This window comes from Scyliorhinus torazame, chromosome 7 (genome assembly GCF_047496885.1).
Source record: "Scyliorhinus torazame isolate Kashiwa2021f chromosome 7, sScyTor2.1, whole genome shotgun sequence".
Lineage (NCBI taxonomy): Eukaryota > Metazoa > Chordata > Chondrichthyes > Carcharhiniformes > Scyliorhinidae > Scyliorhinus > Scyliorhinus torazame.
The window spans coordinates 109,201,455-109,228,970 of record NC_092713.1 but is presented as its reverse complement, the minus strand read 5'-3'; the positions used below and the strand labels follow the sequence as shown (position 1 = coordinate 109,228,970).

The 27,516-nt window shown below is 50.0% G+C and overlaps 1 protein-coding gene across 2 annotated transcripts in view; it reads left to right on the top strand.

The window, feature by feature from the left end:
* Window positions 1–244: 244 nt before the first annotated feature.
* Window positions 245–27,516, top strand: part of dhx9 (DEAH (Asp-Glu-Ala-His) box helicase 9) — a 133,440-nt gene continuing 106,168 nt past the window's right edge. Inside the window, exons 1-2 of one of the 2 annotated variants that reach the window (XM_072511239.1) lie at window positions 245–493; window positions 6,115–6,558. In XM_072511239.1, the coding sequence (XP_072367340.1) occupies window positions 6,557–6,558 (2 nt within the window). In that variant the 5' untranslated portion in view covers window positions 245–493; window positions 6,115–6,556. The remainder of the gene's footprint in view (window positions 494–6,114; window positions 6,559–27,516) is intronic. The other variant, XM_072511240.1, reaches the window with a different exon arrangement.

Below are 27,516 nucleotides of genomic sequence, written 5' to 3'. Positions count from 1 at the left end.
CTATTGTGTATCTGGGAGGCAAGGGAATGGACAAAAACAGAAGTATGGGTAATAGATTGGGCAATGGTGGAGGAGAGGTTAAGCCCACCTTATTGACCAAGTTATTGGGGATATTTGACTTAATATTGCTTTCTGTAGCTTGGTGTCTAATTTTGTTAATAGGGGTAGGCGCTTTATAAATGTAACTTCTTGTTGCGCAAATGACGTCACCTAGCATCGTCCTGAGACAAACCAACTGGCTCCAAGGGGGAGGGTCTGCAATACGACAATACTCAATTCAACCCAAAGGACCTTACTGTCAGTAATAACAGTTCAATTTCAAGAAATTACGATATTCTATTTGTACAATTTAAAGTGTTCAATCAATGGTAATGTTTTAAAATATAACGAAGGTTATGAGATATTTCCCCCCATTGCTGTAGAAACGGGTCAGCCTCGTCAGTCGCCATTTTGTTCCCGGGTCGGACGCAGAGAATCAGAGCAGCGGCTTCAGGTGAGGGCCGGGGAGAGGCGAGGGGCGAGGGCCGGGGAGAGGCGAGGGCCGGGGAGAGTCGGGAGGCGAGGGCCGGGGAGAGGCGGGAGGCGAGGGCCGGGGAGAGGCGAGGGGCGAGGGCCGGGGAGAGGCGGGGGGCGAGGGGCGGGAGGCGAGGGCCGGGGAGGGGCGGGAGGCGAGGGCCGGGGAGGGGCGGGAGGCGAGGGCCGGGGAGAGGCGGGAGGCGAGGGCCGGGGAGAGGCGAGGGCCGCGGGCCGGGGAGAGGCGGGAGGCGAGGGCCGGGGAGGGGCGGGAGGCGAGGGCCGGGGAGGGGCGGGAGGCGAGGGCCGGGGAGGGGCGGGAGGCGAGGGCCGGGGAGGGGCGGGAGGCGAGGGCCGGGGAGAGGCGGGAGGCGAGGGCCGGGGAGAGGCGAGGGGCGAGGGCCGGGGAGAGGCGAGGGCCGGGGAGAGGCGGGGGGCGAGGGCCGGGGAGAGGCGGGGGGCGAGGGCCGGGGGGCGGGGAGTGTGAGGGAGGGGGTAGATAAGCAACACTGCTTAATAGTTGCAAAATTAACGTTTTTAAGCTGTAAAATTAGAAAGATTTGTTGCATTTGGGATATTTATTTAAAAAATATATGTTTTATTAAACTTTTCAAACACAATTTTTCCGTTTTACAAATCAAGATAAAAGTAATACAATAACTGATGAATAACATTATTTAAATAATATAGTGAACTAACAAAGTGACAAAAAACTAGTGCTCCCCCCCCCCCCCCCCGCTGCTGTCGATCTATTTTCCCTTAACGTTCCGCGAGATAGTCAAGGAACAGTTGCCACCGCCTGGAGAACCCCTGAGCCGATCCTCTCAGCGCAAATTTCATTCGTTCCAGCTTTATGAACCCTGCCATGTCGTTTATCCAGGCCTCCACGCCGGGGGGGGGGTTTGTTTCCTTCCACATAAGTAGGATCCTTTGCCGGGCTATCAGGGATGCAAAGGCCAGAATATCGGCCTCTTTCGCCTCCTGCACTCCCGGCTCTTCCGCTACCCCAAATATAGCGAACCCCCAGCCTGGCTTGACCCGGACCTTCACCATCTTTGAAATCACCTTTGCCACTCCCCTCCAGTACTCATCCAGTGCCGCACACAACCAGAACATGTGTGTGTGGTTCGCCGGGCTTCCCAAGCACCTCCCGCACCTGTCCTCCACTCCAAAGAACCTGCTCATTCTTGCTCCCGTCATATGTGCTCTGTGTAGAACCTTAAATTGTATCAGGCTAAGCCCGGCACACGAAGACGAGGAATTTACCCTACTTGGGGCATCAGCCCACAGCCCCTCCTCAATCTCCTCCCCCAGCTCCTCTTCCCATTTTTCCTTCAGCTCCTCTACCAGCGCCTCCCCTTCGTCTCTCATCTCCTGATATATTTCGGACACTTTGCCCTCCCCGACCCATACGCCCGAAATCACACTATCCTGGATCCCCTGTGTCGGGAGCAGTGGAAATTCCCTCACCTGTTGCCTCATAAACGGCCTCACTTGCATATATCTAAAGATATTCCTCGGGGGCAACTCATACTTTTCCTCCAGCGCTCCCAGGCTCGCAAACGTCCTGTCTATAAACAGGTCCCTCAGTTTCTTAATTCCTGCTCGTTGCCAGCTCTGGAACCCCCTGTCCATCCTGCCTGGGACAAACCTGTGGTTATTCCTGATCGGGGACCACACCGAGGCAACCGTCACCCCCCTGTGTTGCCTCCACTGCCCCCAGATCCTTAAGGTTGCCACCACCACTGGGTTTGTGGTATACCTTTTCGGGGAGAGCGGCAGCGGCGCCGTCACCAGCGCCTTTAGGCTCGTTCCTTTGCAGGACGCCATCTCCAGCCTCTTCCACGCCACCCCCTCTCCCTCCCTCATCCACTTACAAACCATTGCCACATTGGCGGCCCAGTAGTAGTCGTTCAGGCTCTGCAACGCCAGTCCCCCTCTGTCCCTGCTACGCTGCAGGAACCCCCTCTTTACCCTTGGGGTCTTCCCTGCCCACACAAAGCTCATAATGCTCCTGTCTATTTTTTTGAAAAAGGCCTTTGTGATCAGAATGGGGAGACATTGAAACACGAAAAGGAACCTCGGGAGAACCATAATTTTTACCGCCTGCACTCTGCCCGCCAATGAGAGCGGCAGCATATCCCACCTCTTGAAATCCTCCTCCATCTGCTCCACCAGCCGCGTCAGATTGAGTTTGTGTAGAGTTCCCCAGCTCTTGGCTACCTGAATCCCCAAATATCGGAAGCTCCTTTCCACTCTCCTTAACGACAAGGAGTCTATTCCTCTTCCCTGGTCCCCGGGGTGTATTACAAAAAGCTCGCTCTTCCCCATATTTAGCCTGTATTCCGAAAAATCTCCAAACTCACTCAATATCTGCATAACCTCTAGCATCCCCTCTACAGGGTCCGCAACATATAGCAGTAAGTCATCTGCGTAGAGTGACACTCGATGCTCCTCTCCCCCTCGAACCACCGCCCTCCATTTCTTAGAGCCCCTCAACGCTATGGCCAGTGGTTCAATTGCCAACACGAACAGTAATGGGGACAGGGGGCACCCCTGCCTTGTTCCCCTGTGTAGCCGGAAATACTCCGATCTTTTCCGGTTTGTAACTACACTTGCCACTGGGGCCCCATATAGGAGTCTGACCCATCTGACAAACCCCTCCCTAAACCCAAACCTCAACACCTCCCATAAATATTCCCACTCTACCCTATCGAATGCCTTCTCCACATCCATCGCCACCACTATCTCTGCCTCCCCCTCCGCTGGGGGCGTCATCATCACCCCTAGCAACCGTCGAACGTTGGCATTCAGTTGTCTCCCCTTTACAAACCTTGCCTGGTCTTCATGCACCACCCCCCGGGACGCAATCCTCTATCCTTGTCGCCAGCACTTTTGCCAGCAGTTTGGCGTCTGCATTTAGGAGTGAGATAGGCCTATATGACCCGCATTGCAGCGGATCTTTATCCCGCTTCAGGATTAGTGATATCGTCGCCTCCGACATTGTCGGGGGTAGTATCCCCCCTTCTCTGGCCTCGTTAAAGGTTCTCGCCAACAGTGGGGCCAACAGGTCCACATATTTCCTGTAGAATTCCACCGGAAACCCGTCTGGTCCCGGGGCCTTCCCTACTTGCATGTTCCCCAGTCTTTTTGTCACCTCGTCCACCTCAATTGGCGCCCCCAGACCTGCCACTTCCTGCTCCTCCACCCTCGGGAACCTTAGCTGGTCCAGAAAATGTAGCATTCCCTCTTTTCCCTCCGGGGGTTGGGACTTGTATAGCCTCTCATAAAAGGTCCTAAACACCTCATTTACCTTCCCTGCTCTCTGCTCCGTAGTTCCCGTTTCATCCCTAACTCCCCCAATCTGTCTCGCCGCTATCTTGCGAAGTTGGTGGGCCAGCAGCCGGCTCGCCTTTTCCCCATACTCATAGCTCATCCCCTGTGCCTTCCTCCACTGTGCCTCTGCCTATCCTGTGGTCAGCAGGTCAAACTCCGTCTGAAGTCTTCGCCTTTCTCCATATAGTCCTTCGTCCGGGGCCTCCGCATATCTTTTATCCACCCTCAAAATCTCCCCCACTAATCTCTCCCTTTCTTTGCCCTCTTGTTTCTCCCTGTGGGCTCTAATGGAGATCAGCTCTCCGCTAACCACCGCCTTCAGCGCTTCCCATACTACCCCCACCTGGACCTCACCATCGTCATTGACCTCCAGGTATCTCTCAATACACCCCCGCACCCTTCCACAGACCCCCTCATCCGCCAATAGTCCCACATCCAGTCGCCAGAGTGGGCGCTGCTCCCTCTCCTCTCCTAGTTCCAGATCCACCCAGTGCGGGGCATGGTCTGAAACGGCTATGGCCGAGTACTCCGTACCTGCCACCTTCGAGATCAGTGCCCTACTCAGAACAAAAAAGTCAATTCGGGAATATACCTTGTGGACATGGGAGAAAAAGGAGAACTCTTTGGCCAACAGCCTAGCAAATCTCCACGGATCCACTACCCCCATTTGTTCCATAAACCCCCTAAGCACCTTGGCCGCTGCCGGCCTTCTTCCGGTCCTGGATCTTGACCGGTCTAGCCTTGGATCCAGCACAGTATTAAAGCTTCCCCCCCCCCCCATTACCAGGCTTCCCACCTCCAGGTCCGGGATATGTCCCAGCATCCGCTTCATAAATCCCGCGTCATCCCAGTTCAGGGCATATACGTTTACCAGCACGACCTCCTTTCCTTGCAATCTACCACTCACCATCACATATCTGCCCCCGTTATCCACCACTATATTCTTAGCCTCGAAAGGCACCCGTTTCCCCACCAGTATCGCCACCTGCTTATTTTGTGCGTCCAACCCTGAGTGGAACACCTGTCCTACCCATCCTTTTCTTAACCTAACCTGATCCGCCACCTTCAGATGCGTCTCTTGAAGCATGACTACGTCCGCCTTCAGTCTTTTTAAGTGCGCGAACACCCGGGCCCTCTTAATCGGCCCATTTAGGCCTCTCACATTGATCAGCCGGATTGCCGCCCCCCCCCCCCCCCCCCCCCCGACTAGCCATCCCCTATTCTGGGCCAGCCCCCCGTCCGGGCCCCGCGCACCCACCTATCCCCCAGGCGGCGCCTTCCCATCCCGACCACCTCTTCTCTTGCCAGCTCCCTCTTGCACTCAGCAGCAGCAACCCAGTTACTCCCCCCCCCCCCCCCCCCCATAATGCTTCCGAAAGTCAGCTAACTCTAACTGACTCCGGCTTCCCCCGTTCTCTCTTTGACCCCCCCTGCGTGTGGGGCTCTCTTCCTTTCTGCGCATGTCTTCCCGCCATCATCTCCCTCACGCGGGAAAAACCCCGCGCTTTCCTATCGGCCCCGCCCCCTGTGGCGCAGCTCCCTCATTCCCCATCCCCCCCCCCTCAGTCCCTTTTTCCAACGGTGCCCACATTTCTCCGTGTCCCCCCCATCGAGAGGAGATTCCCCATCTATCGTTACAATATTATAAACCTCCCATTCCCCAATTTACATTTCTGTACCACAACCTCGTTGTTTCCCCCCCCAACATCAATCCCTCAGTTCTAGTCCAGTTTCTCTTCTTGGATGAAGGTCCATGCCTCATCCGCTATTTCGAAGTAGTAGTGCTTGCCCTGATGCGCGACCCACAATCGCGCCGGCTGCAGCATCCCAAATTTTATTTTCTTCCTGTGAAGCACCGCCTTGGCCCGATTGAAGCGCGCCCTCCTTCTCGCCACCTCCGCGCTCCAGTCCTGATACACTCGTATCACTGCATTCTCCCACTTGCTACTCCGTACCTTCTTGACCCAGCTCAGAACAGCCTCTCTGTCCGTGAAGCGGTGAAATCTCACCACTATCGCCCTTGGTATTTCTCCCGCCTTTGGTCTTCTCACAAGGACCTTCCACCTCCAGGGGGCCTGTTGGGGCCTCAGCTCCCATTAGTGTATGGAGCATCGTGCTCACATAAGCCCCAACATCAACTCCCTCTGTTCCTTCGGGGAGACCTAGAATCCGTAGGTTCTTCCTCCTCGAGCTGTTCTCCAGGGCTGCCAGCCTTTCGATACACCTCTTATGTAGCGCCTCATGCGTCTCCGTTTTTACCACCAGGCCCTGTATCTCGTCCTCATTTTCGGCTGCCTTTGCCTTCACTCCACGGAGCTCTATCGCCTGGACCTTTTGTGTTTCCTTCAGCCCATCGATTGCCAATAACATCGGCGCCAGCACCTCCTTCTTTAGTTCCTCCACACACCGTCGAAGGAATTCCTGCTGGTCCGGGCCCCATGTCGTCTGGGCTCCATCCGCCGCCATCTTGCTTCTTCTCTTCTCTGCCGCTGCTCCAAAGGATCCTTCGCAATCTGGCCACTGCCACTGGTCCTTTCTATACACACCCGGGGGGACACCTTCCTTCGTCACCCCACACTGGATTTGGTCTGAAAAAATTTCCGTTGGGGCTCCCGAAAAGAGCCCAAAAGTCCGTTAGAACGGGAGCTGCCGAAACGTGCAGCTTAGCAGTGCATCGCCGCAACCGGAAGTCGCATTTGGGATATTAATGTAAGGATGTAATTCCGGGTGCAATGAGTTTCTTGCTCATTGTAAACTGTTTCAACGAGACAGTAACTTTCTTGCAGTTTAAATTGTGTTTTGAGGAAATGGATTGTGAGACGCAAGGCATTTCTGTAAGAGACCTACCAGCTTTGACACTGGAAAGGGAAAGTTGATGAAGCTCTTAAAGGGCACTGGATCTTTGTCTTTATATGTTGAGGGCAAGGAGTATACCCCACCTTTAATTAATTACTGATTCAGCTTCAATCAAAGCATTGTCTCCAATTCTAGGGGTGGGGGGGGGGAGGTTCAAAGATTTAGAGAGGATTCAAAGGAGATTCAACAGAATGATATTGGGGATGTCGAAACAAGATGGGATTATTTTCTTCTGAGAAAAGGAGCAAAAGGAAGACATTTATGATGTCAGTAATCCAAGGACACAAAATTGAAGCACAGAACAGGCCCTTCGGTCCTCAATGTTGTGCCGAGCCTTGTCCGAAACCAAGATCAAGCTATCCCACTCCCTGTCATTCTGGTGTGCTCCATGTGCCTATCCAATAACTGCTTGAAAGTTCCTAAAGTGTCCGACTCCACTATCACAGCAGGCAGTCCATTCCACCCCCTAACCACTCTGAGTAAAGAACCTACCTCGGACATCCCTCCTATATCTCCCACCCCGAACCTTATAGTTATGCCCCCTTGTAACAGCTACATCCACCCGAGGAAATAGTCTCTGAATGTCCACTCTATCTATCCCCCTCATCATCTTATAAACCTCTATTAAGTCGCCTCTCATCATCCTCCGCTCCAAAGAGAAAAGCCCTAGCTCCCTCAACCTTTCCTCATAAGGCCTATCCTCCAAACCAGGCAGCATCCTGGTAAATCTCCTTTGCACCCTTTCCAATGCTTCCACATCCTTCCTATAATGAGGTGACCAGAACTGCACACAATACTCCAAATGTGGTCTCACCAGGGTTACGTACAGTTGCAGCATAACCCCACGGCTCTTAAACTCAAGCCCCCTGTTAATAAACACAGACACACGATAGGCGTTCTTCACGGCTCTATCCGTTTGAGTGGCAACCTTCAGAGCTCTGTGGACATGAAGCCCAAGATCTCTCTGTTCCTCCACATTCCTCAGAACCCTGCCGTTGACCCTGTAATCTGCATTCAAATTTTTCCTGCCAAAATGAATCACCTCGCACTTATCAGGGTTAAACTCCATCTGCCATTTTTCGGCCCAGCTCTGCATCCTATCAATGTCCCTTTGCAGCCTACAACAGCCCTCCACCTCATCCACTACTCCTCCTCCAATCTTGTTGTCATCAGCAAATTTACTGACCCACCCTTCAGCCGCCTCCTCCAAGTCATTGGTAACAATCACAAATAGCAGAGGACCTAGCACTGATCCCTGTGGTACACCGCTGGTAACTGGTCTACAGTCTGAAAATTTTCCATCCACCACCGCCCTCTGTCTTCGATATGATAGCCAGTTACTTATCCAATTGGCCAAATTTCCCTCCAACCCACACCTCCTTACTTTCGTCATGAGCCGACCATGGGGAACCTTATCAAACGCCTTACTAAAATCCATGTATACGACATCAACTGCTCTACCTTCATGTACACACTTAGTTACCTCCTCAAAGAATTCAATCAAATTTGTGAGGCAAGACTTACCCTTCACAAATCTGTGTTGACTATCCCGGGTTAAGCTATAGCTTTCCAAATGGTCATAAAACCTATCCTTCAGGAACATTTCCATTACCTTACCGACCACCGAAGTAAGACTAACCGGCCTATAATTACCAGGGTCATTCCTATTCCCTTTCTTGAACAGAGGAACAACATTCGCCACTCTCCAGTCCTCTGGCATTATCCCCGTGGACAGTGAGGACCCAAAGATCAAAGGCTCTGCAATCTCATCCCTTGCCTCCCAAAGAATCCTAGGATATATCCCATCTGGCCCAGGGGACTTGTCGACCCTAAGGTTTTTCAAAATTGCTAATGCATCCTTCCTCAGAACATCTACCTCCTCCAGCCTACCCGCCTGTATCTCACACTCATCCTCAAAAACATGGTCCCTCTCTTTGGTGAACACTGAAGAAAAGCATTCATTCAATGCCTTTCCTATCTCTTCTGACTCCATGCACAAGTTCCCATTACTGTCCTTGACCACTTTTATTTCTCGCATAAAAGTAAAAAGCCTTGGGGTTTTCCTTGATCCGACCCACCAAGGACTTCTCATGCCCCCTTCTCAGCCCTTTTTCTAGCTCATTCCTTGCTACCTTGTAACCCTCAAGCGACCCAACTGAACCTTGTTTCCTCATCCTTACATACGCTTCCTTTTTCTTCTTGACAAGACATTCAACCTCTTTTGAGAACCATGGTTCCCTCACACGGCAATTTCCTCCCTGCTTGACAGGGACATACCCATCAAGGACACGCAGTATTTGTTCCTTGAACAAGCTGCACTTTTCATTTGTGCCTTTCCCTGACAGTTTCTGTTCCCATCTTATGCTCCCTAATTCTTGCCTAATCGCATCATAATTACCCCTCCCCCAATTATAAACCTTGCCCTGCCGTCTGGCCCTATCCCCCTCCATTGCAATAGTGAAAGACACCGAATTGTGGTCACTATCTCCAAAGTGCTCTCCCACAAACAAATCTAACACTTGGCCTGGTTCATTACACAGTACCAAATCCAATGTGGCCCCATCTCTTGTCGGCCTATTGTTGCTCTCTTTGGTTGGCTCTGATTATGGCGGTCAATATGGTCGCCTTCCTTAATTCTAATTACGTTTGCTCTAGAGTCGCCAGGTATCTTTCGACGCCGCTACACGGTTGAAAACCGAATACTGATCAAAGACTTGATACACCAGTTAGTTAGTTCAACGTCAATGCTTATTTATTTACACACACGGTTAAATATACTCATGCACAAAACTCTACAGACTAAACTATCACTACTGCTAAAGCCTATACTTAGCTTTGGGCGCCCACTCAGTCAGGAACAATGGCCGTTGTTCGGTTCTGAGGCTGCTGGGGTCGAAGTGGTGAAGGGGAACAGCTAAGGTCTGTCTGGTAGCGTGCGTTGACCTTGGACTTACTTGCTTCTGATGCAGCTGGTGGACAGGTCTCTCCTCGGTGAGAGCCGGGTCCAAAAGAACGATTCTCACTTGGGGGTTCCTTCTTCTACCCAAAGGGGCTTCGCACTCTTTTGGGTGGGCCTTGAACTTGGCCCCAATCAATTGAGCCGTTTCTTGATCATTCCTATTGATCTCGTCCAATAAAGGGGTGGGTGCCCTGATGGGTGGGTGTGTCCTAGGTGGCCGTTGGCCTGCTTTGTTTTCAGTCTCCTCTGGCGCCAGGGTGTCTGCCTTAGTATCGGTTACTCAAATGTTACTCTTTTGTTCCCAGAGATGGGCCATTAGTATGCTAATGGGCCTACAGTTTTGGTCTTGTCTGGGAGCTGCGGCTCCAATATGCAGACAAACCGTGAACCTGCTTGTTTTCTCAGTATTGTCCATTTTCCCTGCAATCTTTGCAAAGTGTCCATTTTGTAATTGGGAAGTGGCCACCCCAGATGGCTGCACTATCCACATTGTGTCGGGAAACCCTCCTGCACACACTGTACAAAAACTGCCCCATCCGAACTGTTCGACCTATCGAGGTTCCAATCAATATTTGGAAAGTTAAGGTCACCCATGGCAACTACCCTGAGACTGCCACACCTATCCATAATCTGTTTTGCAATTTCTTCCTCCACATCTCTATTACTATTTGGGGGCCTATAGAAAACTCCTAACAACGTGACCGCTCCTTTCCTATTTCTAACTTCGGCCCATATTACCTCAATAGGCAATAGGTCCCCTCGAACTGCCTTTTTGCAGCCGGTAAACTATCCTTGATTAACAATGCTACTCCTCCACCTCTTTTACCACCTTCCCTACTCTTACTGAAACACCCATACCCCGGATCTTCCAACAACCATTCCTGTCCCTGTTGTAACCATGTCTCCGTAATGGCCACAACATGCTAGTCCCAAGTACCAATCCATGCTCCAAGTTCACCTACCTTATTCCGGATGCTCCTTGCATTGAAGTAGACACACTTCAACCCACATTCCTGTCTGCCGGTACTCGCCTGCGACCTTGATACCCGTCTCAGTACCTCACTACTCTCAACACTGGCTTCCAGACTACAGCTCGTTTTCCCATTCCCCTGACAAATTAGTTTAAACCCCCCCCGAAGAGCCGTAGCAAATTTCGCTCCCAGGATATTGGTGCCCCTCTGGTTCAGGTGCAAACCGTCCTGTCTGTACAGGTCCCACCTTCGCCAGAATGTGCCCCAATTATCTACGTAACTGAAATCCTCTCTCCTACACCATCCCTGCAGCCATGTGTTTATCTGCACTCTCTCCCTGTTCCTCAACTTGCTAGCACGTGGCACCGGCAACAAACCATAGAGATGACAACATGGTTTGTCCTGGCTCTCAGCTTCCACCCTAGCTCCCTAAATTCCTGTCTTAAATCCCTGTCCCTTCTCTTACCTATGTCGTTGGTACCGAAGTGTACCACGACTTGTGACTGTTCCTCCTCCCCTTTTAAGGATTCTGAAAACACGGTCCGAGACGTCACGGACTCTGCCACCCGGGAGGCAACATACCATCCGTGAGTCTCTTTCGTTGCCACAGAACCGTCTATCTGTCCCTCTAACTATCGAGTCCCCAATAACTATTGCTCTCTTGTTCTCCCTCCTTCCCTTCTGTGCCACAGGGACGGACTCAGTGCTGGAGATCCGTTCACCGTGGCTTACCCCTGGTAGGTCGACCCCTCAACAGTATCCAAAGCGGTATACTTGTTACTGAGGGGAATGACCACAGAGGATCCCTGCACTGACCGCTTCCTCCCAGCCCCTCTCACCGTCACCCATCTATCTTGATTCTTTGTAGTAACTACATCCCTGAAGCTACTATCTATGAACACCTCTGCCTCCCGAATGATCCGAAGTTCATCCAGCTCTAGTTCCCTAACGCGGTTTCTGAGGAGCTGGAGATGGGTGCACTTCCCACAGGTGAAATCAGCAGGGACACTGACGGTCTCCTCACCTCAAACATTCTGCAGGAAGAACATTGCACTGCCTTCCCTGCCATCCCCTCTAGATAGCTTGTGGATAAAAGAAGAAAAAGAAAGAAACAGCTTACCTGATATTCATTCAACACCTGAGGTTAGAGGAGGTGGAAGGGTATGGGGCACTACAAGTGTAGTGTCTCGGGTTTAGGAACCGCCCAACTTAAATCCAGGTAAAAATAAAACACTTAACCAGCAACCACTGCGCTCCGCACTATAACAGCAATCAGCTGTAATGGGCCCACGCAAACAATTTAAATCTTTACGACTTACCCAGCAGTCACTCTGTCCTCACTCCGACCGGATTCAGCTGGAAACCCCCAACAGTAAGTATTTTTTTAAATGTACTCCCCTTCTCGGCAAGCACTCACTTTGGGATTCTCTAAACAGCAGATTCTCTAAACCCTGGCCCATAACAAGAGTGGAGCTAACAAGAGTCATAGTGAAGCAATCTGGGAACCATGTCCTCACAGTCAGTAACAAAGTGAAGCAGTCTGGGAATGGTGTCCTTGCAGCCAGTATCACAGGGAACCAGTATGGGAAATTGATGGGATAATTGATAAAAGAAAAATAGGAGAGATGAATTTTTAATCTGTATGTTGTTATGAAACGTAATGCCTGAAATCAGATTCAGTAGTAAATTTCAGAAACTAATTTGGATGCATACTTGAAATGGCAAAATTTACTGGGCCCCAGAGAAAGAGGAAGTGGGATTAATTAAGCACAAGTGTGAAGGGCTGAATACCTTATTTCTGAGCTGGTGAATACAAAGATATTCACAGCATCAACTTTAAAACATAAAATTAACCAAACACGGTGGAGGTGTCAAACCCACAGTGGAGGTGAGAGATCTACCACATGATCTTTCCAATCCAGCAGCTGCAGGACAAATACCATGAGCAAAGGAGAGAAGAACGCTGCACATTATTTCCTTCATTGATGTCACCAAGGCTTTCAACCATATGAGTAAAGTTGGTCTATTTAAGTTGCTGGAGAAAATTGGCAACCTGTTGAAGTGGCTCCATGTGATTTTCTCTTTCTGTGACAACACGATGGTACAGTCAAAAGGCATCTCGACAAATACACGGATAGGATGGGATACGGCACTTGGAAGTACTGATGGTTTTGGCTAAGGGCGGTATCATGACCGGTACAGGCTTGGAGGGCCGAAGGGCTTGTTCCTGAGCTGTTTTGTTCTGCTGTGATGGGTCAACGTCGGAACCCTTTGAGATCTGCAGAGGAGACAAACAGAATTGTGTTCCGGCACCAACATGCTTTGGCATATTCATCCCTTTGCTTCAGTCATATGTCTTCAGGTCATCCACAGAGGGTGCCTATTTTCCTATCAGAACTGATGAAAAGCTGTTTAGCCTCGCTGTGCCTTCAGCACCAAATGGACAGACTCTCTCATACCTGTAAGTGGTTGGTTTGGCCATCAGCATCAGGAAATCAAATGTTATGGTCCAGATTGTTGCCATACCACCATTTATCAGCATTGGCAATGTGATGCCAGAGGTTGTTGATAGTGTCATGCATCTAGATCCACAACTGTTGCTTGATACTGAAATCAACACGCATCGTAATGGCTATAGCTGTTATGGCCAAGCTGAACTGTGTGGAACAACAGCAACATAACTGAGAACACCAAACTGTGTGTCTTTCAAGCCTGTGTCGTCAGCACACTCCTCCACAATAGTGAGAACTGGACAATATCTGCTCGGTAGTTCACACTGCCTCCAAAGTATCCTGTCTCCGAAGTATCGTCAACATTTCTTTGCAGGGCAAAGTTAGCAACTTGGAGATCCTGAAGGGGCTAATTCCATCCGCATATGCCCATTGCTAAGCCGGTGCTTGCTTGGCCACCTTCATCAGATGCATTCTGGCCATATACCCAAAGCCTCTCAGAACAGTGAACTGACCACTGGGTCACAGTCTCCTGGGCATTCATACCGTTGCTACATTGACACAAGTGAGATATGAAGATGGCAAACATTTATTGACATTTGGGAGACCGCTCCCAATAGTCAAGATGTTTGGGGGCTGACTGTTTCTAAGCGACGAGCAGAAAGGAAAGCTCAGCTGGCCAAGAAGAGCGCCCAGAAAAATCAGGCCAGTGGAAGGTGCACCTCTCCACCTACTGTGGATTTCCTTTTCAGCAAAAGTGGGAGAGACCACCAAGCCAGACTGCGGCTTCAGAGCCACACCAGGCAATGCTTAATAAGGCCACCACAGTGCAAGCCATTGTCTTATGAAAGGGAAGACTGCTGCCAATGTAAATATTTAAAACCAAAACGTAACTGCAAATGCACAGGAAAGTATTTTGACTTGTGCCATTCTTCAGAACTCTCAAATAAACAAGCCAATCACTCTTAATGATGGATGAGCCCAGGACATCAGTGCAAAAGATAAGGCAACAATTTTGAGCCAGAAGTGCTGGGTGGATGATCCATCTGTCTCCTCCAGAGGTCCCCAGCATCACAGATGTCAGTCTTCAGCCAGTTTGATTCACTCCAGGACTTCCGGTGGCGGCCATGGTGTGAGTGGTCACACACAGGGCGGTTCCTGCTTGAAGGCGTAGAAAAGAGCTCTTTCTACCCGGAATTGGGTGCAACTTCGACAGAAAAGTGTAGCTGAAGGTCGGAGGAGACCACCCCCCACCCCCCCGGAGTAGTATGTCTGCTGGTTACCAAACCCGATAGAAGGTGAAAGACCTAGCCAAGGAGTTGGAAGAGACCTGTGGCGCAGCAGCCAGTGGAAGGATGGCGGAGGGGGAAGGACTGGTTCAAGTTGGAAAGCCCCAGATGGAGCAGTTGATGGCCTTCATCAAGGAAGAATTCCGCCAGCAGAAGAAGGATATGTAGGAGGAGCGCTTGAAAGCCTTCAAAGGGGCTGTGGCACCTCTGGAGAAATGTTTGGAGGCGCAGGGGTCACAGATCCAAGAGATTGAGAGGGTGATCTCTAAACACAGTGATAGAGTGGTGGCATTGGAGGCGGAGGTGGGGCTCTAAGGAGACCTTTGCAAGATGTCGAAAGCAAAGCTGGAGGAGCAGGAAAATAGAAGGCAGAATCTGTGGATAGTGGGCCTGGGGAAGAGAGGGTGGCGCGACATGGCGAGGTTGGAGAAGAAACATGGTTTCGGGTTGGGAAAGGGGCCATCTTGGGTGGGCCAGGTATAGAGTGAAATCAAAGGGCGAAGAGCCAAAAGGGGAGGATGGTACAGGGGAATGGAGGCGTAATCCCCCGGTCAAGCTGATAATGTGTAACTTGCGAGGGCTCAACGGACCGGTCAATAGATCAACAGTCTTTGTGCACCTAAGGAGCTTGAAAACGGAGGTGGTCTTTCTGCAGAAGACTTACTTCCGTGTGAAGGACAAGGTTAGGCTAAGGAAGGGGTGGTGGGTCAGGTTTTCCACTCTGGGTTTGATTCAAAGTCACGGCGAGTGGCAATTTAAGGTGTGAAAGAAAACATGGTTTGTGAGTGCGAAGGAAGGGATTCTGAGTTGGATATTAGAAGGGACGCCGGTGGTGTTGGTGAATGTGTATGCACCGAATTGGGACGATGTAGGTTTTATTAGTGGGTTGCTGGAAGCAATCCCGGACTTGGCCACCACCAGTTGATTATAGGAGGAGATTTTAATTGTGTCCGAGAGCCAAGGGTAGATAGATCGAGCCCCAGGTCAATGGGTAGGATCCGAATGGCAAAGGAGCTGAGTGGGTTTATGGAAAAGATGGGTACGGTGAACCCGTGGCGCTTTAAGAACCCAAGGGGAGGGAGTATTCCTTTTTTTCCTCGTGTATAGGGTATATTCCAGAATTTACTTTTTTGTGGTGAGCCGGGAGACTTTGGTCAGGGTGGAGGGGGCAGAGTACATGGGGATAGTAATCGCAGACCATGCGCCCCATTGGCTGAAGATTCTGCTTGGATCGGGACGGGAGCAGAGGCCGGGGTGGTGGCTCGATTCGGGGTTGTTGGCAGATAGAGCGTTTTGTGACGAAGTGCGGGCTGTGGTTAAAGATGATGTAGCATGACTTCCGGGTGCGGCGATGACCAGCTGAGTCGCACGTTTCGGCAGCTCCCTGTGAAACGGACTTTTGGGCTCTTGATAGGAGCCCCAACGGCAATTTTAACGGCTGAAAACACCGTGCGGTAAACCAGAAGGGTGTTCCCCCTGGACACGGATGGAAAAAGGAGAGGAAAGTGGCCGGATTGCAGCGGATCCTTTGGAACAACGGCAAGGAAGGCAAGCAGAAACCAAGATGGCGTCGGAAGGTGGCAGTTTCATATGGGGCCCTGAACAACAAGAGTTTTTGAAACGCTGCGTGGAGGAGATAAAAAAGGAAATGAAGAAAGAGTTGTTGGCCCCGATATTACAGGCGATTGAAGGGCTGAAAGAGGAACAAAAGACCCAGGAGCAGGAGCTTCGGGTCGTGAAGGCGAAAGCAGCTGAGAATGAAAACGATATACAGGGCCTGGTGGTGAAGTCGGAGATACAGGAGGCACACCAGAAACGATCTGTGGAGAGGTTGGAGGCACTGGAAAATAACGCAAGGAGGAACAACTTGAGGATTCTTGGCCTTCCTGAAGGTGTGGAGGGGGCGGACGCCGGGGCATATGTGAGCACGATGCTGCACTCGTTAATGGGAGTGGAGGCCCCGACGGGTCCGTTGGAGGTGGAGGGAGCATACCGAGTTATGGTGCGAGGACCGAGAGCAGGAGAAGCTCCCAGAGCCATAGTGGTGAGATTTCTCCGTTTTAAGGATAGAGAAATGGTCCTTAGATGGGCGAAGAAAACTCGGTGTAGTAAATGGGAGAACGCGGTGATCCGCGTCTATCAAGATTGGAGTGCGGAGGTGGCGAGAAGGAGGGCGAGCTTTAATCGGGCCAAAGCGGTACTTCACAAAAAAAAGATAAAGTTTGGAATGCTGCAACCGGCAAGACTGTGGGTCACATATCAAGGGAGGCACCACTACTTTGAGACGGCGGATGAAGCGTGGACTTTTATTGTAGAAGAAAAATTGGAATGATTGGACTACGAAAATGAACGTTTGGACAAAGTGGTGGGACGAGTGGGGGGGGGGGGGGCGAAGAGGGATTGTATTGTATGATTAATCCTGCGGTATGGTAACTTTTCTTTCTCCCACAGGTGGTGATGGGGGGAGGTGGGGAGGGAGAGGAGATGGGGCGTTGGCCATGGGAGGCGGGGCCGAGGGAGAGGCGCGGGCTTGGTTCCCGCGCTATGATAATTATGGCGGGAATAGAGAAGCAGGAAGGAGGGGGCACCGCACGGGGCGAGCCGTGATCACGGGGGGAAGCCGAGGTCAGCCAGAGTTTGCTGACTTCTGGGAGCAACATGGGGGGAGTAATTACGCTAGCGGGGGGTCTAGCGGGGGGGGGGGGGAGGGGGGAATTACTGGGTTGCTGCTGCTGGGGAAAGGGGGGAGTGGGTGCGGGAAAGGATGGGCGGGGGGGCACCGTCTGGGAGAAATACAGCCGCGTGGGAACTGGGCGAGAAGCTGGAAAAAGATGATGGCTAACCGGCAAGGGGGGGGGGGGGGAAGCCCCCCAACTCGGCTGATCACGTGGAACGTGAGGGGACTTAATGGGCCGATAAAGAGGGCACGAGTACTCGCACACCTTAAGAAACTTAAAGCAGATGTGGTCATGTTACAGGAAACGCACCTGAAACTGATAGATCAGGTTAGGTTGCGCAAAGGATGGGTAGGGCAGGTGTTCCATTCGGGGCTGGATGCGAAAAACAGGGGGGTGGCTATATTAGTGGGGAAGCGGGTAATGTTCGAGGCAAAGACTATAGTGGCGGATAACGGGGGCAGATACGTGATGGTGAGTGGCAAATTACAGGGAGAGATGGTGGTGTTGGTAAACGTGTATGCCCCGAATTGGGACGATGCCAATTTTATGAGGCGAATGCTAGGACGCATCCCAGACCTAGAGACCGGAAAGCTGATAATGGGGGGAGACTTTAACACGGTGTTGGAACCAAGGCTGGATAGGTCGAAGTCCAGGACTGGTAGGAGGCCGGCAGCAGCCAAGGTGCTTAAGGATTTTATGGAGCAGATGGGAGGGGTGGACCCGTGGAGATTCAGTAGACCTAGGAGTAAGGAGTTCTCGTTTTTCTCCTATGTCCATAAAGTCTATTCACGCATAGACTTTTTTGTGTTGGGTAGGGCATTGATCCCGAGGGTGAGGGGAACGGAATATACGGCTATAGCCATTTCGGATCATGCCCCACACTGGGTAGACTTGGAGATAGGGGAGGAAACAAGAGGGCGTCCACCCTGGAGAATGGATATGGGACTAATGGCGGATGAGGGGGTGTGCTTAAGGGTGAGGGGATGCATTGAAAAGTACTTGGAACTCAATGACAATGGGGAGGTTCAGGTGGGAGTGGTCTGGGAGGCGTTGAAGGCGGTGGTTAGGGGGGAGCTGATATCAATAAGGACACATAAAGGGAAGCAGGAGAGTAAGGAACGGGAGCGGTTGTTGCAAGAACTTTTGAGGGTGGACAGACAGTATGCGGAAGCACCGGAGGAGGGACTGTATAGGGAAAGGCAAAGGCTGCATGTGGAATTTGACTTGCTGACCACAGGCACTGCAGAGGCACAATGGAGGAAGGCGCAGGGTGTACAGTATGAATATGGAGAGAAGGCGAGCAGATTGCTGGCACACCAATTGAGGAAAAGGGGAGCAGCGAGGGAAATAGGGGGGGTGAGAGACGAAGATGGAGAGACGGAGCGGGGAGCGGAGAGAGTGAATGAAGTGTTCAAGACATTTTATAAAAAATTGTATGAAGCTCAACCCCCGGATGGGAGGGAGAGAATGATGGAGTTTTTGGATCGGCTGGAAATTCCCAAGGTGGAAGAGCAGGAAAGGATGGGATTGGGAGCACAGATCACGGTAGAAGAAGTGGTGAAAGGAATTAGGAACATGCAGACGGGAAAGGCCCCGGGACCGGACGGATTCCCAGTTGAATTTTACAGAAAATATTTGGACTTGCTCGCCCCGCTACTGACGAGGACCTTCAACGAGGCAAAGGAAAGGGGACAACTGCCCCCGACTATGTCAGAAGCAACGATATCGCTTCTTTTAAAGAAGGAAAAGGATCCGCTACAATGCGGGTCCTACAGACCAATCTCCCTCCTCAATGTAGATGCCAAGGTCTTGGCCAAGGTAATGGCAATGAGAATAGAGGAATGTGTCCCGGGGGTGGTTCATGAAGACCAAACTGGGTTTGTGAAGGGGAGACAGCTGAACACGAACATACGGAGGTTGTTAGGCGTAATGATGATGGCCCCACCAGAGGGTGAAACGGAGATAGTAGTGGCGATGGATGCCGAGAAAGCATTTGATAGAGTGGAGTGGGATTATCTGTGGGAGGTGTTGAGGAGATTTGGGTTCGGAGAGGGGTATGTTAGATGGGTGCAGCTGTTGTATAGGGCCCCAGTGGCGAGTGTGGTCACGAATGGACGGGGATCGGCATATTTTCGGCTCCACAGAGGGACAAGGCAGGGATGTCCTCTGTCCCCATTACTGTTTGCACTGGCGATTGAGCCCCTGGCGATAGCGCTGAGAGGTTCCAAGGGATGGAGGGGAATACTTAGGGGAGGAGAAGAACACCGGGTATCTTTATATGCGGATGATCTGCTACTATATGTGGCGGATCCAGCGGAGGGGATGCCAGAAATAATGCGGATACTTGGGGAGTTTGGGGATTTTTCAGGGTATAAATTGAACATGGGAAAGAGTGAGCTGTTTGTGGTGCATCCAGGGGAGCAGAGTAGAGAAATAGAAGACCTACCGTTGAGGAAGGTAACAAGAGACTTTCGTTACCTGGGGATCCAGATAGCTAAGAATTGGGGCACATTGCACAGGCTAAATTTGACGCGGTTGGTGGAACAGATGGAGGAAGATTTCAAGAGATGGGACATGGTAGCATTGTCAATGGCAGGGAGGGTGCAGGCAGTTAAGATGGTGGTCCTCCCGAGATTCCTTTTTGTGTTTCAGTGTCTCCCGGTGGTGATCACGAAGGCTTTTTTCAAAAGGATAGAAAAGAGTATTATGGGTTTTGTTTGGGCCGGGAAGACTCCGAGAGTGAGGAAGGGATTCTTACAGCGTAGTAGGGATAGGGGGGGGCTGGCACTACCGAGCCTAAGTGAGTATTATTGGGCCGCTAATATTTCAATGGTGAGTAAGTGGATGGGAGAGGAGGAAGGAGCGGCGTGGAAGAGATTAGAGAGGGCGTCCTGTAGGGGGACCAGCCTGCAGGCTATGGTGACAGCCCCATTGCCGTTCTCACCAAGGAACTATACCACGAGTCCGGTGGTGGTAGCTACACTGAAGATTTGGGGACAGTGGAGACGACATAGGGGAAAGACCGGAGCACTGGGGGGGTCCCCGATAAGAAACAACCATAGGTTTGCCCCGGGGGGAATGGATGGGGGATATGGAATGTGGCAAAGAGCAGGTATAACGCAATTGAAAGATCTATTTGTGGATGGGAAGTTTGCGAGTCTGGGAGCGCTGACCGAGAAATATGGGTTGCCCCAAGGGAATGCATTCAGGTACATGCAATTGAGGGCTTTTGCGAGGCAGCAGGTGAGGGAATTCCCGCAGCTCCCGACACAAGAGGTGCAGGACAGAGTCATCTCAAAGAAATGGGTGGGGGACGGTAAGGTGTCGGATATATATAGGGAATTGAGAGACGAAGGGGAGACTATGATGGACGAACTAAAAGGGAAATGGGAAGAAGAGCTAGGGGAGGAGATTGAGGAGGGGATGTGGGCAGATGCCCTAAACAGGGTAAACTCGTCGTCCTCGTGCGCCAGGCTAAGCCTGATTCAGTTTAAGGTATTACACAGGGCACATATGACTGGAACACGGCTCAGTAAATTTTTTGGGGTGGAGGATAGGTGTGCGAGGTGCTCGAGAAGCCCAGCGAATCATACCCATATGTTTTGGTCATGCCCGGCACTACAGGGGTTTTGGATGGGGGTGACAAAGGTGCTTTCGAAAGTAGTAGGAGTCCAGGTCGAACCAAGCTGGGGGTTGGCTATATTTGGGGTTGCACAAGAGCCGGGAGTGCAGGAGGCGAAAGAGGCCGATGTTTTGGCCTTTGCGTCCCTAGTAGCCCGGCGCAGAATATTGCTAATGTGGAAAGAAGCCAAGCCCCCGGGGGTGGAGACCTGGATAAATGATATGGCGGGGTTCATAAAGTTAGAGCGGATTAAGTTCGTCCTAAGGGGGTCGGCTCAAGGGTTTACAAGGCGGTGGCAACCGTTCGTCGAATATCTTGCGGAAAGATAGATAGGGGAGAACAAAGAAGGCAGCAGCAGCAGCCCAGAACTTGGGGGGTGGGGGGGGGGGGGGGGGGGGGTGGCCTGAGACAAGGCAGTTGCCAATTAGGGCTAGTTTTTATTTTTGTTATTTAATATTTATTTATTTGTTGTTGTTTTCTTTTGTTCTTGTTTAAATAAAAAAGGTCATTATTATCTGTATTGTTATAATGTTGTGTAAAGGATGCACAATGTACTGTGTTGGTTGACCAAAAATTTTCAATAAAATATTATTTAAAAAAAAAAAAAAAAAAAAAAAAGATGATGTAGCATTGATTCAAAACTGGAGGTGTCGGAGGTCACATTTTTTGGGAAGCATTAAAAGCGGTGGTCTGAGGGGAGATTCTCATTCAAGCACATGCTGATAAGGAAAGGAGAGAGAAATATGAACGGTTAATGAACAAGATAGTGAAGGTAAATAGGGAGTACTCAAGGATGCCCACCACAGGGATTGGTGAGGAGGAAAGAATTACAGGGGCAATTTGATAGGCTGACAACAGGGAGGGCGGTAGGACAGTTGCGTAGGTGAAGAGGAAGAGAAGGCGAGTCTAATGTTAGCGCATCAGCTGTGGAGGCAGGCCGCGTCGAGGGAAATGCTGAAGATATGAACTGGGGCAGGGGATGTGGTGTCGGAGCCGGGGAAGATAAATGAGGCGTTTAGGGATTATTATAAGGAGCTGTACAGGGTGGATCTGGAGGGGTGAAGAGGGGGACATGGGGTGGTTCTTAAATGAACTGGAGTTTCTACAGCTGGAGGACGAGAAGAGGCAGGTACTAGAGGAGCCAGTGGGGCTGAGGGAAATATTGGACAGTATAAGGGATATGAAGCCGGGGAAGGGCCCGATGGCTACCCAGTGGAATTTTATAAGGAGTTTGCGATGGACCTGGCGCCACATCTCTTCGGGGGCGTTTAATGAGGCAAGGAAGGTGGCTGGGAGAACAGGGAGGTGAGTGGGTGGTGAAGGTTAAGGAGAAGTGGGGAGGGGAGATAAACTAGGGAGTATGGAATGAGGCACTATGAAGGGTAAATGCAACCTCGTGAGCAAGGATGAGCTTGATGCAGTTCAAGATCGTACATATGAAAGCATAGGGCTAAATCGCTGGCTTTTAAAGCAGACCAAGGCAGGCCAGCAGCACGGTTCAATTCCTGTACCAGCCTCCCCGAACAGGCTCCGGAATGTGGTGACTAGGGGCTTTTCACAGTCACTTCATTTGAAGCCTACTTGTGACAATAAGCGATTTTCATTTCATTTCATGTGCTACGGGCAAGAATGAGTGGGGTTCTTTCAGGGGATGGCAGACCAGTGTAAGAAGTGTGGGCGGGGACCAGCGAATCACGCATGTGTACTGGGGTTGCAAAATGTTGGAGATGTTCTGGGTGGGAATGTTTGCGGCACTGGCAAGGATAGTGGGGAGGAGGTTACCAGACCATTTGGTGCCGATATTTGCGATATTGGAGAAGCCAGAGCTGATGGAGGGGAGGAAGGCCAATATTGTAGCCTTTGCCTCTCTGCCTGGTGTCAAATTTTATTGGAGTGGCGGTCAGCAATGCCACCGGGGGTAGTGGCCTGGCTGGGTGACTTATGACTTTCTTCGGCTGGAAAAGATCAAATACGAGGTAAGGGATTCAGCGGAGAGTTTTGAGGCAAGGTGGGGGATGTTTGTGACCGTGTTTGAGGAGTTGTTCATCGTGGGGGGGGGGGGGGCGGTGACGGAGAGGGAGGGCGGGCGAAAAAGGGGAAGAATATGTACAACTACAACACTGGCACCTACCTGGCAATGTTCAAAAGAGCCCATGTCAACACTGTAAACAAACAGGACAAATCCAAACCGGCCATTTACCCCCCCCCCCCCCCCAGGGTCATTCATCATTACATCATCTTTGAAACATGGAGAAAATAACTGAACTGCAGAGGTGAAGTGAAAGTGACTGCCCTTGATATCAAGGCTCATTTGATTCAAGTGTGGTGTTCGGAAAACAAAGGTGGCTTTTAAGGGATTAATATTTGTATTAGTAATAGAGGAAATAAGGTATAGTCTCAGACGGCATGGTGGCACTGTGATTAACACTGCTGCCTCACAGTGCCAGAGACCCGGGTTCAACTCTGGCCTTGAGTCACTGTCTGTGTAGAGTTCGTACGTTCTGGAGGAAGGGACGGTCCCAGAGGATTGGGAAATGGCTAATGTAACACCGCTGTTTAAGAAGGGAGGGAGGCAGAAGATGGAACATTATAGGCGGTTAACCTGACTTCAGTCATTGGTAAGGTTTTAGAGTCCATTATTAAGGATGAGATTGTGGAATATTTGGAAGTGCATGATAAAATAGGCCTGAGTCAGCACGGCTTTGTCAAAGGGAGGTCGTGTCTGACAAATCTGTTTGAATTCTTTGAGAAAGTAACAAGGAAGTTAGACAAGGGAGAACAAGTGTACGGGATCTATTTGGATTTCCAGAAGGCCTTTGACAGGGTCCCGTATAGGAGGCTGTTAAATAAGGTAAGAGCCCATGGTGTTCGGGATAAGATAATGGCATGGATAAAGGATTGGCTGACAGGCAGAAGGCAGAGAGTGGGGATAAAGGGGTCTTTTTCAGGATGGCAGCCGGTGCCGAGTGGTGTCCCACAGAGGTTAATGTTGGGACCACAACTTTTCACAATATTCGTGATCTGGAAGAAGGAACTGAAGGCACTGTTGCTATGTTTGCAGATGATTCATAGATATGCAGAGGGACAGGTAGTATTGAAGCTGGGGGGGTGCAGAAGGACTTGGACAGGCTAGGAGAGCGGGCAAAGAAGTGGCAGATAATTTGTGATTTTTATCAATGACTTGGATGATGGAGTTAAAAGTTGGGTTAGTAAATTTGCTGATGACACCATGATTGGTGGAGTAGTGGATAATGTGGAGGGCTGTTGTAGGCTGCAAAGAGACATTGATAGGATGCAGAGCTGGGCTGAAAAGTGGCAGATGGAGTTTAACCCTGATAAGTGTGAGGTGATTCATTTTAGTAGGACAAATTTGAATGCGGATTACAGGGTTCTGAAGAATGGAGGAGCAGAGAGATCTCTGAGTTCGTGTCCATAGATCTCTGAAAGTTGCCACCCAAGTGGATAGAGCCGTGAAGAAAGCCTATAGCGTGTTAGCATTTATTAACAGGGGGATTGAGTTTAAGAGCCGTGAGGTTATGCTGCAACTGTACAGGACCTTGGTTAGACCACATTTGGAGTATTGTGTGCAGTTCTGGTCACCTCATTATAGGAAGGGTGTGGAAGCATTAGAAAGGGTGCAAAGGAGATTTACCAGGATGCTGCCTGGATTGGAGGGTTGGTCTGATGAGGAAAGGTTGAGGGAGCTAGGGCTTTTCTCATTGGAGCGAAGGAGGATGAGAGGTGACTTAATTGAGGTATAGATAGAGTGGACGTTCAGCGACTTTTTCCTCGGGTGGATGTAGCTATTACAAGGGGGCATAACTATAAGGTTCATGGTGGAGGATATAGGAGGGATGTCAGAGGTAGGTTCTTTACTCCGAGAGTGGTTGGGGCGTGGAACGCACTCCCAGCTCTGGTAATGGAGTCGGACATGTTAGGAACTTTCTAGTGGTTATTGGATAGGCAAATGGAGTGCACGAGAATGATTGGGAGTAGGTTGATTTGATCTTAGTTTCAGACTAGTTCAGCACAACATCGTGGCACAAAGGGCCTGTACTGTGCTGTACAGTTCTATGTCCTCGTGTCTGCGTGGGTTTCCTTCAGGTGCTTCGGTTCCCTCCCATAGTCCAAAGATGTGCAGGTTGGGTGGATTGGCCTTGCCCCTGATGTGCAAAAGATTAGGTTGGGTTACGGGGATAAGGTGGGGACATGGGCCTTGGTAGGGTGTTCTTTCGGAGGGCAGACTTGAAGGGCTGAATGGCCTCCTGCACTGTAGTGATTCTGCACTGTAGTGATTCTAAGTGGGTTTAATTTAATGTTTCCATGTCTGGAAGGGCAAAACCTGTAATCGGTTTCATGCTGGACAAAGTTGTTTGTATGTGTGACGGTTGGTTAAGTTCCAACCATGTTTCTATTGAGCTTGGAGGGGGCTGAGGCATGAAGAATGAATAGCTGTGGCAGAGGTGTTGCTTAGCAACAGTACGCCAATTCCCTTTGTTAGTTTGAACTGGTATCCAGAGCAGTTGGAACCAGGTCATTGAAGAATGAACAGCCCTCCACTCTACTAGGAGAAGCTGGACAGGACAAGGGAATTACAAAGAGGTAGGCTTCCAAAGTACAGGTTGCAGTCTGGCTAACCAGATAATTGGGACAGAAAGAATGTCGGAAGCCTGAAGTTAAGAGAACAGAGACTAAGGTATTGTTCAGAAGAATTCAAAGAAGAGTAAATAAGGTGCTCTGAGTTAAAGAGACAATCTTAGTAACAAGATTTAAAGTGGGACATCAGACTTCAGAGGTGGATGAAATGTTTGATGTCACTTTAATATCGTCTGGATATTGAGAGTTAAAGCAATTGTGAGCAGGCAAGACAAAGAAATCCTAAAGAAGTTGGTGTGAAATCCTGGACTAGAATCACTGTTAGTGGAGCGGACGCTTTGTTTAAAGTGTCACTTGGAAAACCTGATCTGGATTTTGGAATGCAAACCACTTCAGGGGAAGCATGATTATGTGAGAAGATTTTAAAAGCAAAAACAGAAAATGCTGGACAATCTCAGCAGGTCTGACAGCATCCGTGGAGAGAAGAGGGAGCTAACATTTCGAGTCTGGATGACTCTTTGTCAAAGCTCATTTTAAAGCGTGTTTTTGGGGGGAATTCTGAGGAGAAAATGCTGAGAGGATGTTTCCCCACGTAGGGGAGCCAAGAGGGCATGGTCTCAGGATAAAGGGGTGCCCATGTAAGACTTGAAATGAGGAATTTCTTCTCTGAGGGTTGAGAGTCTTTGGAGCTCCTTGCCATAGAGAGCTCTGGGGCAGAGTCCTTACGTATATTTAAGGCTCAGAGAAGTAGATTCTTGATCAATAAGGGACTCTAGGGTTACGGGGAAAGGTCAGGAAAGTGGGTGTGAGTAATGTCGGTTCAGCCATGATCCTATTGAATGGCAGAACAGGCCACGAAGCGCCAAAAAGTCTACTCCTGTTCCTATTTCTTTTGGTCTTATGATCTTAAAACTACGGACACAAACGTGGGTTCAGAGTTTTATTTGGCCAGTCAACTTGTGTGCTTAAAAAGGACATTTTGTGTTAATGAGACCATTGTAGTTTAAGATTTTAAAATCCATGTTCATCTTTAAATTTGTGCGTATTTGGTTCAGCTGTTTGGGGGGGGGGGTGCGGGGGAAGAGTAAAGGAGCATTGTAGTAAAATACATTTTTTTCATGTTTAATTGTTTTTCCTTGTTAAAACTAATTTGCGGACCTATTATTTTGTTCCTCCACATTTTTTATTATATATATATAAAAATAAAAATTACGGTCTTTTGAGCCAGGGTTCCATTCTGGAATCGTCCCACCCAGTTATAACATCGTAGTAGTGGCATCAAGGAGTTCTCGCAAAACTGGAGTCAATGGAAATTGGGTGGAAAAAACACTGCTGGTTGGAGTCATACCTGGCACAAAGGAATATGGTTATGGTTCTTGGGGATCAATCATCTCAGTTCCCTGACATCGCTGCAGAGGTTCTTCAGGGTAGTGCCCTCGGCTCAACCATCTTCGGCTTCTTTATCAATGATCTTCCCTCCATCATGAAGTCAGAAGTGGGGATGTTCGCAGATGACTGCACAATATTCTGCTCCATTTGAGACTTCTCCGATATTGAAGCAGTCCCTGTCCAATGTAGCAATCCCTGGACAATATCCAGGCTTGGCCTGACATATGACAAGTAATATTCACTCCACACAAGTGCCAGTCATTGACCATCGCCAACAAGAGAGAATCTAACCATCATCCCTTAACATTTAAATGTGTTTTGCCACCCTGGGCAAGTGTGTGGTCAATTCCAGCCCCGTGTGGCACAGAGTCACAACATGAGTGAATTAACTAATAATTCTGATAAGGGTGACGCAGTGGTTAGCACTGTGGCCTATGCCGCTGAGGATCTGGGTTCGATCCTGGACACTGGAGTTTGCATACTCTCCCTGTGTCTGCATGGGTTTCACCCCCACACCCCAAAGATGTGCAGGGTAGGTGGATTGGCCTCACTAAATTGTCCCTTAATTGGGAAAAAAAATAATTGGGTACTCTAAATTGATTTAAAAAAGCACTAATCATTCTGATATTTGCCAAAGTCTTTGGCCCTTAGCTACCCAATGATTACAGTCACCAGGTTTATACGTAGAAACAAAATTACTGTTTATTTGTAATGTAAATGCAACTGAATAACTGTCCCACCCTCTACTCGCACATACACAAGACAGACAAACTCAAGGGGAGGATGAAAATAATGTGATGTAAATGAAAGAGAAAATATTCTTTGCTTCAGATGATGGGTCCTTGCAGGCTTTCTCC